Source organism: Dendrobium catenatum, unplaced genomic scaffold, assembly GCF_001605985.2.
Source record: "Dendrobium catenatum unplaced genomic scaffold, ASM160598v2 fragScaff_scaffold_635, whole genome shotgun sequence".
Taxonomy (NCBI): Eukaryota; Viridiplantae; Streptophyta; class Magnoliopsida; order Asparagales; family Orchidaceae; genus Dendrobium; species Dendrobium catenatum.
Window position 1 is genome coordinate 155,554 of NW_021319097.1, and position 12,169 is coordinate 167,722.

A 12,169-nucleotide genomic window follows, 5' to 3' on the forward strand; every position below is an offset into this window, starting at 1 on the left:
TAATTACTACTGTATTTATGTGCACTTTAGAAAATTATTTAATAGGCAACTTCAAGAATGGTTGAAATTGATAAATTTCAGTAGTATTTTGCATGGCTTATGAATTTGGATGATAAATTTGAATGTATAATTATGAAATTATATGATATTTTTATTTAAAATGAATCACTAAGAATTATATAGTTATTATTAAAAAAAGAAATAGTTATTATTAGTTTGCATATACAAATTAGATTTAGTTTATAGTTTAACAAAAAACTTTTATTATATCTATTAAATGTGACATTGCAAACAATTTATTTATTGATATAATATTTATCCAACTTTAAAATTTTATTTTATATGTAAGCATTTTAGTCTTCTTAGTTTTACAAAATATATAAAATATTATAGATAGACAAACCTAAGTTCAAGTTACACATAACAATTTAATCATATATTTTCTAAAAAAAATCAATAAATTTCAATTACAAAACCTCACCATAAATTTTCCCATAATTTTTTTTTTAATTTTTCAAATAAAATCATATTAAATTACACAAGACAAGCATTAGATGAAAAAAGAATATTTATTTATATTAAAATAGTTAATCAATACATTTTAAAATTAATATATTATAAAAAAATAAAATTTCTTTAAAGGCAAGAATTTCATTTATATTTGAGAAATTTTACATTGACTCATTCACAATCTTAAAAGAAAAAAGCTTAATGTATTATGACGTAATAATTGCATTTAATTATACACTGTACCAATTATCCCCCTAAACTTATCTTACCAGCAAGTATTTTTGTATGGGATTACTCAGTATTTAGTATTTAGCACCCCATTTTAGCTTTCACGTACCGTCTTTGGCCGCAGAGAGCAGCGCGAGAAGAGCATCCGGAGCTTATCAGCAGCGATCGATGAGTCGCGAAGCAGAGGGGCTGCCGCGGCGCTACAGCAAGCTCGAGGAAGCCCTCGAGATCAAATCACTCCGCCGAATCATCAGCGCATACATCAAGTAAACCCTAACAAGCCAATATTTCTCCATTTTCTCTCCCCTAGCCTAATGCCATGTATTTGTTATTGGAATTCATGTTGTTACGCATTGCTCCTTCACCCGCTTCCTTTCTTTTTATTATTGATGTAGTATTTTTTTTATAAAATTTTTTCGGTTCTTGTTCTTCTTGAATTGAATAATGCGTTCTATGGGTTATTTTATGCTCATATTTCTCCTTGGTTTTCGTTTGAGTTATTCTATATTACTTATTTTCCTCAATATGAATTGCAGGAGTGAGGTTTCCTTGATTTTTGTCATACATAACTAATATATTTTCTCACGATATTATGGTTGATTTAGTGGGACGTTTATCGGATGTATAAGTTAAAGTTAGTTTTGCAAAGTTTACATTGGATGTTAGATAATGGTTTGGCTGTGTAAGTAATTAAAAATCTGATCCAGCATGTTATCATGTTGATTTAACTCTACCAGAAATAGATTTATAATTCCTTTAGGAGGGGTTGCTGCATTAGATTACTCTCTGAAAATATATTTGAGGAAAACCTTGATTATCATCTTTTGGATTTTTAGGGAGAGTTTTGAGAAAATATGTAGATTAGAACAACTATGTTGTGCTGGTATGGTATGGCATCCAGATTGTGCATCTTTAGTTGTTCTTGTGCACACAAAACCAAACAAATATATGCGACTTATTTGAGGGATTGTTCATTGGGAAGTGTCTAAAAGGCTAAGTTAGCGATGAATTACACTAGCCAACCTGTCTATTGAGCTTGCTGATTCTAGGCATTTCTTCTGGCCTTTATGAATTAACCTACGAAGGCTTCTATTCAATTGTGAGAGAAATCTAAATTGAAAACTGGAAAAGAGTAAAGTGGATGAAATTGACCTTGGTGGGATATTTGATAGAAAAGGTCATTGTCATGAAAAGTTTGGCTGGAATCTGATCACTTAACCTTGATATGGATGCCAACATGTCCATTAACTGATATACCCTAGATTGTATTTATGGCACATTGATTGGTGATCCACAAGGATCATGTAGCTGTGAAGTAGATTGTATTTATGGCACATTGATTGGTGATACGCAAAGATTCAAAGGATGAAATTCAAGTTCCCTTGTTGACTGGAAATGGAGCGTATCCTGTACCTCTTGAGGTTCCTAAAAACAGAAGATTTTCTATTTTACACCAAAACTGGAACGCTTGCTAAAGCTATAGCAAAATCTGTAGTTTCTCACTTAAAACATGTTAGTATGACGCATGAGCACTTTGAGAGATTGGGGTGCCTCATGGAGCAATATTACCATCCTTCAAATGGAGGCCGTTGGATTTATTCCTTGGAGCGCTGGTTGAGATACTTAGTAATTAGCTATCAAAAGCGCCTTCGGCAGGAACAATTTTATGCTAAGGATGACCAACAGGTTGACTTGTCTTTGGTAACATTAGAAAAACCTTTTGTTAAAGTGACCCTGAAATTAATTGATCAGGGTCAATTCAGCCCAACCGAAATTCTTTCAGAAACGGTTGTTGTTGCAACTTTTGTTTTAGCATATGTGGAGCCTACCTTGGTCATCCTTTCATTGCATCTCGCTTTCAGTTGGTCCTGGAGACAATGACTCCTACTCAGCAGTTGAAAACTGATGTTACCTCATTGGCGTATGTTGGCCGTGATCTCTTTCTTGCTTCTTTGTTGGCATCTCCCCAAAAGGAGGAAATACATGCTGGTGATTCTTTCATGAATGTTGTTGCAATACCCCTATCTAATGCATTGCATGGGATGGATGCAAATGATCCTCCAAAGACCTTAGCAACTATGCAATTAATTGGTTCTATATTTTCCAATTTAATTGTATTGGGTGATAATGAAGATGCCCCCCTATTCCTTCAAAGCCTTGCATTATCAGAATGGCTAGGAACTTTTCTTGTTGAGGACACTCATTACTTTTACATGTTAGAAGTTATGCCAGGAAAACTTTCCAAATTGTTATTCAAATAGGCATTGAAGAAAATTTCCAGATTCGTGAATGCAAATATTCTTCCTGGTGCTACTGCAGAAGTTGGGCTTCTTTGTTGTGCTGGTGAACATTCTAACCCAGAAGACTCGGCTGCCAACATTATCAAACCACTGCTGCAGTCTGTAACCTCTTCTTTACAAGGGACACCTTCATCCACCAAGGCTACACTTTCCCCAGCTCTTGAAATAGCAGTTGGAGTCATACTTAAAAGTGCTAGCTATTGCCATCAGTTATGCAGGCCCTCAACTACTTCATCACAAAGATGAGCTGAAAGAAGCAATTGCCTCTGCATTCCGGGCTCCTTCACGGAAGGTTAATGAAGCTGGTGATCATGTTCTTCATTCTCTCCTTTGAAGCTTGGTTCACTATTATCCAATTGAGCAGTACAATTCATTGCCAGAGAAGCTTGGAGCTTCAATTTTAGAAGAATGGGGTTGCTCAAACAATGAAAATGACAGCTCGCTCCCAAAATGGCATATCCCTGAAAAAAAAAAAAACAGCTTTCATTTGCAAATGAGCTGTTGGTTTACCATTTTTAAGCAGCTTTAGATGATCTTCTTGAAATAGGGCAGACAAAAAACTCATGTAGATGCAGGGAATGAGAAGGAACTGTTGAAAGTGACATTGTTGCGTATACACTAATCATTGCAGGGTGTTATGCTCTGCTTGCCTGAGATGCGTCCATCGCTCAGAAGCGCGAGTATTACAGACCAGGATTACAAAGAATTACAACTTCTTTTTAATTGTTGGGCAGTTGGCTCTCCTGTTGGTAGTTCAGAACTGAGGGAAAGAGCTGCTCAACAAGTACATGTGGCTTGCAGATACTTGCTGAAAGAGAGATCAGATGATAGCATTGTCTTGATACTTATTATTCACATAATTCATGCTTTAGCTAATTATGGAAGCTTGGAGTATGAAGATTGGTTAAATCATATTCAGGCTTGGAAAATGGAATCTGCTTCAATAATTGAACCTCCATGTAATTCATTGCTTCTTCTCATACGCTTGGAAAGAGAAGACCCAGGTGGACGCTTATTGACAAAGCATTCACGCATAATACATGGAGATCATCAAAGTCCTCATATCATAAATTCGAGCTGATACCCTTTTGGCTCCATCAGAATACATGGTTCCTCTGATGGATGATCTCATGGAACTCTCTTTGCACAACTATTAAACTGTTCGTTTGCATGCTGCGAGATCTTTAGCAAAGATGCTCATGTGCTGGCCACCATTTATTGCCAAACTATTCTCATAATGACTCAATTATTTCTAATCCAAAAACTCTAGTACATGTGGTGTTAGGCTCTGGTGCAGCCCTTTCCATGATTGTTCTCAGGCATATGACAACGGATGTAACATCCTTATCTTCTTTTGTTATGGGTCATGTGAGGAGGGTGGTGCTGCAAGGAGATGCTAGACAGTACAGAACCATGGTTTCACTCAAAACCATGCAGGGAGTAGGGCTGAGCTATTTGGTGGAGCTGCATAACCTAGAGGGCTGAGATTCTGGGATGATTAGATGGCTCCCCCTTGAAGACATAGTGTTTGTTAGTCATTTCTATCTTTATACCTTGAGGATAAGGTGCATTTTTTTTGGTGGGCGTCGAGGGGGGTGGGGGGAGTATTGATATGACAAAGGAAGGAACAAGAGGAGCATCTGGTGGATTGGACCAACCTGCACCTAGCCGGCCGGTCCAGTAGCCAAACTAGCCTAGGTTTGGGCAAAACCAGGGGGAGGGTCAAAGGGGATTTCGACTCCCCCTGTGGGGCCCAGGAAAGTTAATATTCACTATGTACGAAAGAGAAATATTTATGAAGTTTTCCTACAACAACAACAACAACAACATCAAGCCTTTATCCCACTACGTGGGGTCGGCTATATGTATCCTTTTTCTCCATTGCGTCCTATTAAAAGTCAAATGCTCGTTTAAATCTAATAAAGAAAGGTCATTCCTAATATTTTCTAACCAAGTCTTTTTAGGTATGCCTCTACCTTTCTTAACATAAGTCAAATCTATTACCTCTACTAAATCATGTTTAATTATTTAGGAAGGTTTCCTAAATTATATTTAATTGTTTAGAAAGATTTCTTAAATCATGTTTAAATTATTTATGAATGTATTCTAAATTATGTTAAATTATTTAAGAATATTTCCTAGATAATGTTTAATTATTTAGGAATGTTTCCTAAATAAAGTTTAATTGTTTAGGAATATTTCCTAAATTATGTTTAATTGTTTAGGAAGGCTCTATTTGTGTTATTGTGATTAGGGCTATTTAAGAGGGAATTTTTACTAAGGTTAGGATTATGCTATTGCTAAGTTTTATTTTTCTAGCATTGTTGTGAGTTCTTAGCGATATCTAGGATTTTTGGGAGAGCGAATCTACCTCTTGAATAGCAGATTAATTGTATCTTGCTTTATTATTGAAGAGATAATCCAAAAAATCAACTTTATATTGGTGTTCCTATGTTTTTCTTATGTTTTACTTGGTATTTTTGCTTCTACGACATATCACTTGCCTTCTATGATGCACCGACACTTCTACTCAAAGAGATGTGTAATGTTCGACACGTATCCGACATGTCATGTGTCCGACACATCTCCGACACGTTTGTCGTACAACAGCTCATTTGCAAATTGGACATGCATGTCGAACATGCATGTCAGACACGCATGTCTTAAATATTAAATATAAATTAGACATGTGTCTTAAATATATTTTTTCGTATTTAAAATTTTTATTTATTTAAAATATAAAAACTAAATTTTATATTTTTGATCCATAACACTAAATCAATTGCATGCACTCAATACCTCATTCATCGAATATTCTCATTTTTATTTCTCTTTAGTGGGTCACAATTTTAGTTTCACAAAAATGCTCAATGTTATCTCAACATCGAAGCTTGACGTCATTACAACATTGACATTCAAAATTATCTAAGCATCAAAGTCTGACACTGTCTTGACATTGATGCTCGACGATAGCAATTTCTACACCCATAACTTGAAAATTATATTTGTCCAACGTCGTCTTAACATCGACGACCAACGCCCTCTCAAGATCAACGACAAATGCCTTCTTGACATCGAAGCCCAATAGTTGTTGCATAAAATCGATGCTCAACTCTCGATATCATTGTTTTCTCCTCTCTCGATGTCTGATACATGACACGACGCCCGACTCTCGACATCCTAATATTAATCATTTTAAGCATAAATTCTAGTTAAATGCTTTTTATTTTTAAATTATTTTTAATAGTATATTTATTTAATTTTTATTCACTAATTTTACATAAAAAATTATAATATCATGTCTAACCTGTGTCTGTGCCTGAAATTTTCAATAATTGATATGTCCCGTGTCGTGTTGTATCCGTGTTTGTGCATCATAGCTCGCCTTATAATCTTAGATACGGCTTTAACCTTTTTCTTTCTAAGCATAATTTTAGATCAATGGTTTTTTCCTGAGCTATTTTGTTCTTCTCCCGTTCTGAAAGTAGATATTCTTATATTTTTAATCTGCATTGAATCTTTATATTTCAGATTTTCTTATATATATTTTATATTTTTTAGATTAGATGTTTATAATTTTTTAATGATAAAAAAATAGCAATTGATGTTTTTATTATACATTTTATATTATTGCTTTATGAAAGAAAATATCATGCTTATGGCTTTTCATGGTGCCCTGTTTGTCTAGTTTCTTTGTCTTGTGTGTTATAGTCCAAAACTGAAGTTATGATTTAAATTCTTTATTAGGATATAACATAACACCTAACTTGCATGAGAGGAGCATCTATAAAGGTGAATGCAATCAGTTCGCCTCTTTTAAGTTGTTTTAACAGGATTTTTTTTTATGCGGGAGGGGTGTGCGTTCGAATGCGGGCCAAGGCACAGGAGGAATCCTCCCTAACCACTGGGTCACGCTTCTCTTGCTTTTTTTTACTTACACGGTGCTTTACACGGTGCTTATCTTTGGTTCTTGCTTGTTACTCTTTGCTGCATCTCTTTTTAACTAGAAAATGTAAACATTGTGTTTCAGTTACTCTGATGCTGCAGAGGAGGATGTGAGGAGATATGAAAGGTCATTTAGAAAGCTCTCACGTGAGCACAAGGTGAGTGCTGGATATTTTAGAATGGTTTTCGGTATAAGTTTACACATTTATTCAATTCTGCTTTGTCAACAATTCCCCTTTGAAATTTTTGGAGTCAAACTAGATTGTTCCATGCTGTTAATTTTTTATTTGGCCTCTGTTAGCCAACGGCAACATGCATTCTTGTTAGATGATCTCCATACAATCATGCATGCTTTACTATTCCTGATCTCTGACATTGCTTGTTTTATTTTTTGTGTAGGGACTTCTTTCTCATCTTCTGCAAAAATTTCAAAGGCTTAGACGGTAACTAAATTTTATGCTAAAACTTTGTTACACTAATCCAGAATTGAGTAAATTTAATCAAGAATTTTATGGTGTAAGATTAATGGTATTGCATTTGTAATGAATGTTGAAATGATTCATAAATCCAACCAAAATAGCTAAGATGAAGCTATAATGATTTTATTTTGTTTTCTTATCAACTGAATTTGAAGTTTTTGAAACCTTTAGTTTTCTTTTTGTGAATGTTCTCTGCACATTCTGTAGAAAATGTAAATTTACCGTACTTGCTTGAGTCTTGTGATTAGAATTCGTTTGATTTTTAGGATTGAATTGTAATGCCTCTGAATTCAAATTTCCGTATTTTCATAGTGGCTATGCTACCAGTAAATCTATTGAGTCATTAAATTTTTGGGTTTGGTCCTTCGACTGTAGCTTGTTAATTCCATCTCCTTAGGCAAGGCTGCATTTTGTCCTCTCTTATTTTCCTTGCCGATTACTAGGGTCCCTGAAATTCCATAACTGAGAAATAAGTCAGTTTTTAAAATTAAATTATGATTTTCTGTACAAGCAATCCATTCAGTTCAAAGAAATGATCAAAATCCTATTTAAAAAGGTTTTATTGTTGTCATTTTTTTAATAGAGATTTCATTTCAATCTAAATTTCTCCTCTCATGCTGTCATTAATCTTCATTACATTCTAACCCTAGAATCATAACTTGTGCCATGGGTGCTGGCCGCTGGGCTTGTCAAAGCGTTAATTTAGAGTTTGTGTGCTAGGGACAGTGGAGTTCACTGAGCTATATGTTGATTCAGTGCTTTTAGTGTTACATTGGCAGCTAGGTTTGCAGCAGAAAGTAGTGTATATTAATATCTAAGTCACTAATGGCCTGCTTATATTCAATTCAATGATCAGCAATCTCACTTTTTTACCAGGGTTGATTTAGAAGGACATATTGAAATGTTTCCTCCTGGAAATTATGAAATTATTGTTAGCTTTCAGAACTCAAGAAGCCAAAGTGAGGGATCCCATTTTAAAATTTGCTTAATAATAATGACATATTTGCGCAGTCAGTTTATTCCCCAGGTTCGCTTGTCCGGCGTTTTTATCGGAGGACTTGTTTCTTGGCAATACAAAGGATGTCCACACTAGCTACTGATAGGCAGATTGCGGGTACAACCATGATTTTGAAAATTGGATTGGATTGGTCGGTTCGATCTGTTCAACGTAGCCTGACATATGGTTGATCTAATCCCATCTTAAAACCTGCCTATTCTTCAAATATGAATGAACTATTTAGATCCGTTGGTTCAAACGACAAATTGTTGAATTGTTCGGTTCAATTGTTGAACCATTTAAAATAATTAAATATAATTAGTATAAAATATTAAATTAAGCTTTAAACTTAACAAATTAATTTAAAATTTTAATAATCATTAAATTTTTAGAATAATTTTTTGTTAAAGAAGTACCGACTAAGCATTTTCTCATGGCCTCATAACTTCACACGAGTTCTTAACGCATGCAAATTCAAAAAATTATTTGTAAACAATACTAAGAGAAAGTTTCTTAGTGATGTAGGATTAAATTACTAAGTTGAAGTTTTGAAGATCATAACACATGCACTATATATTTTAAAATAAAATTAGTATTATTATTTGATAATGTGAATAATATTTATTTTTTTTGTTTAATATTTATTTTTTATCTAATTAATTAATTAATTTAATTATACACTATAAAAAAATTATTTTGTATCTATTTTTTAATTATAAATGATCTAATATGAATAGTTTATAGACACAAATATATATATATATATAATTTTTATGTGTAAATTATATCTAAATATATAACATAAATCAATAATAATTTATATTAAATTTATAAGCTTATATATGAACTAAATTTATATTAAAAGTAAACCAAATTTAAAGATTTAAGGATTTTAAATTTAAAAATATAGAAGATATTATTTGTGTATGAATTTTGTTTATTTTTTAGTCACAAATTTATATTATTGTATCATTATTATGGCATTTATATCTTAAATAATTTAATATTTATTATGTCTTTCGGTTCAACCCCAATTAAGTCATTGAACCTTGAATCTCTTTTTTTATTTTCTTAGTTCTATGTACGGTCTAATTTTTAGAACTTTGGGTGCATCCATTCACAGGAATAGTGAACTTTGGGTACAAACTATAAGTAAAAGTGTAGAAATTTAACAGATATGCCGGGGGTCCAAGGGGGTTGCGCCCCCTTGCGGGGTTCGACCGTTCACTATTTCTGAATATTTTTGAATTCTCTTTACTATTTCTATTTGTATTTGGTCAATCATTCCCTAACAATAACACCTCTACACAATGTGTTTAATTATGTTGGGGGCAATTGCCTAAAGACCATAGTATTTTAAAACTTTTAGGGGGGGCAATTGCCAAAAAACCCTTGTAACAAAGACTAAACAATAGATGAAAGGGGACAAATTTCCTAAAAAATCATATAATATTTTTTTTTTTAGTTTTTTAGGCCCCCCCCCAGGCATTTGGTAGATCTGCCCCTGGTGAAGCATAAGTTTATTGGTAAAGAGTTTTTATGATGTTGGTTGAAATCACATTGCTGTGTTTTAACCTGATATTGGTGCTTTTGCTTTTCCGTTTGATTGTCAAACAAGGATTTTATGTGGGAAGTTCTGTTATTTGCATACACCAGATTTGTTAGTATTGATAGCATCTGCTTAATTCATCAGAAGTATGCGAACAACCATGGTATATGTTTAAAGGAGGACATGATTAATGAGATATTTCTACTAGAAGTTTCAAGGCCAATTGTGTCACATATTGAATTAGCATTCTGACTGGATTTAGAACATTTTTTGTGCTATGAATTCAGAATTAAGCCTTGTTATGACCATGATAAGCTTTTGAATCCAATCGTGCAGAAAACCATTGGGCTGTTTGGTATTAGGACCCCAGCTTTTTCTATAATTAAAATTCTCAGCATTTGCCTAATTTGTTGGAAAACTAAAACATTTCTTTGCTACTAACATAAGTTATTTGCAGGTGTATTGCTGCAAATTCGTTTTTCATCATGAACATGCTTCAAGTAAATATTTTCTTCTCTGTTCTTAGTTTTTTTTTAATTATTATTATATGTGTGCTTGCATTTTAAATTTCGTTGTTTTTGTCCGTGAAACAAATAATTTTTGATCGAGCTCACAATTCCCCCTGTTTTTTCTTGATGGGCTGGTTCTACTTATTCTTTGCATTATTTGGGAGTAACGATGATACCTTAAGATTATCACTTAACAAAAAAATACTTTTGCAGGCATTTGATCCTCCTTTTGACATGAGTCAAGATATACATCTTGACGGGCATGGTGGTACTGAACGTCTTCCTAATGGTCATCTCTGCACGCAAGCTTCTCATTATACTCAAGATTGTAGCTCTTATCTGAAGCAGCCTGTGCTCAAGAGGCCCGAGTTTTCTAGTTGCGGTGGAGGATGTCTTCAAACCCCTTCAAAAATAAATAATGAAAAAGTACCTAACTGCAGACCTTATCACGATTTACTTGCTATTGGAATTTATGAACTTGCTCTTGAATTGGCTTCCTAAAACGTAATAACTTTCATTATTGTTCTGGCTTTTCATTTAGATATTTGACCCCTGTAGATAACCGCAGGAGATTTCAAGTGAAAGTTCTTGTACTCTTATTATGAATGTGAGCACACCTGATTGCAACGCCAAGTTGGTTGATGAAAGTAAAGATGATGCCAAATTTATTTGTAAACTGGATTCACCCCCCCGTGATTCTACTCCAAATGGAAATGTAAGCATGTTTATGTCCCAATTCTATCAACAACTTTGGTTATGATCCTAATGCTTTAGAAAAAAACTGTGCAATATTTTATGTTATTTAAACCTTTCTTTCTTACTTGGCATTAAAAAAAAGTTAAACGAAAATTAAAAGCATTTTGTTATTAAAGTATATGCAGACTTATTTAGCATATTTTTGACATATATTGATAACAGATTCCCTAAAAATTACAAGCCAATGGTTGGAATTTATTACAATGGGTAAGAATATTGAATTGGTTTTCCTTGTTAGAATGGAAACATATCTTGACTGAGAAACTTTTTGATGCAAGCAAAAATTAGGAGAAAGCCTAATTTTTGCAAGCAAAAACAAAAGACTTCCTAGATAATTAGAAAATTACATAAAATACTAAAAAACAAAACAAAATACAACTTTTATTTTATCAAAAACGCTCTTACAAACTTTAACATAAAATTAAACACCTAAAGGAGCTCTTCTTTACTTGAGATGAAAGATATAGGTGGGGTGGACACTTGCGGGGAGAAGAAGAAGATAAGAAGTCCGAGACGAAGGGAGGACAAGCTCGCAAGCTTTCCTAGAAGAAGAGGAAGAGGTGGAACAAGCTTTCAAGCTTTTCCACAAAGAAATCCGCAGGTTTTGGCTTCCAAAAATAACATCATAACATTTTATTTTATTTACCAAAACACCTAATATTTATAGGAGAAAGAGGGGAGCCAAACAGCTAATTTCCACCTCCAACCGAACCAATCAGGTAAGGGGAAGAGGAAGGCCTGCAGGCAACACAAAACAACACCCGAAAAGACAGCACAAGAACCGGGAAGAGGCAACCACGGGAAAACAGCCAGTGAAGAAACCGAAAAGGAGGCACAGGAACCGGAACTAGCACCCAAGAAAGGGAGGAGGAACAACTCACGGGAAACAACATGAG

The 12,169-nt window shown here is 33.9% G+C and overlaps 1 protein-coding gene across 1 annotated transcript in view; it reads left to right on the forward strand.

The window, feature by feature from the left end:
* Nucleotides 1-823: 823 nt before the first annotated feature.
* The window catches only part of LOC110091779 (carnosine N-methyltransferase), a 63,997-nt gene continuing 52,651 nt past the window's right edge, over nucleotides 824-12,169 (forward strand). Inside the window, exons 1-6 of the mRNA XM_020819412.2 lie at nucleotides 824-1,004; nucleotides 7,069-7,141; nucleotides 7,383-7,426; nucleotides 10,466-10,508; nucleotides 10,731-10,943; nucleotides 11,086-11,232. Of these exons, the coding sequence (XP_020675071.1) occupies nucleotides 907-1,004; nucleotides 7,069-7,141; nucleotides 7,383-7,426; nucleotides 10,466-10,508; nucleotides 10,731-10,943; nucleotides 11,086-11,232 (618 nt within the window). The 5' untranslated portion in view covers nucleotides 824-906. The remainder of the gene's footprint in view (nucleotides 1,005-7,068; nucleotides 7,142-7,382; nucleotides 7,427-10,465; nucleotides 10,509-10,730; nucleotides 10,944-11,085; nucleotides 11,233-12,169) is intronic.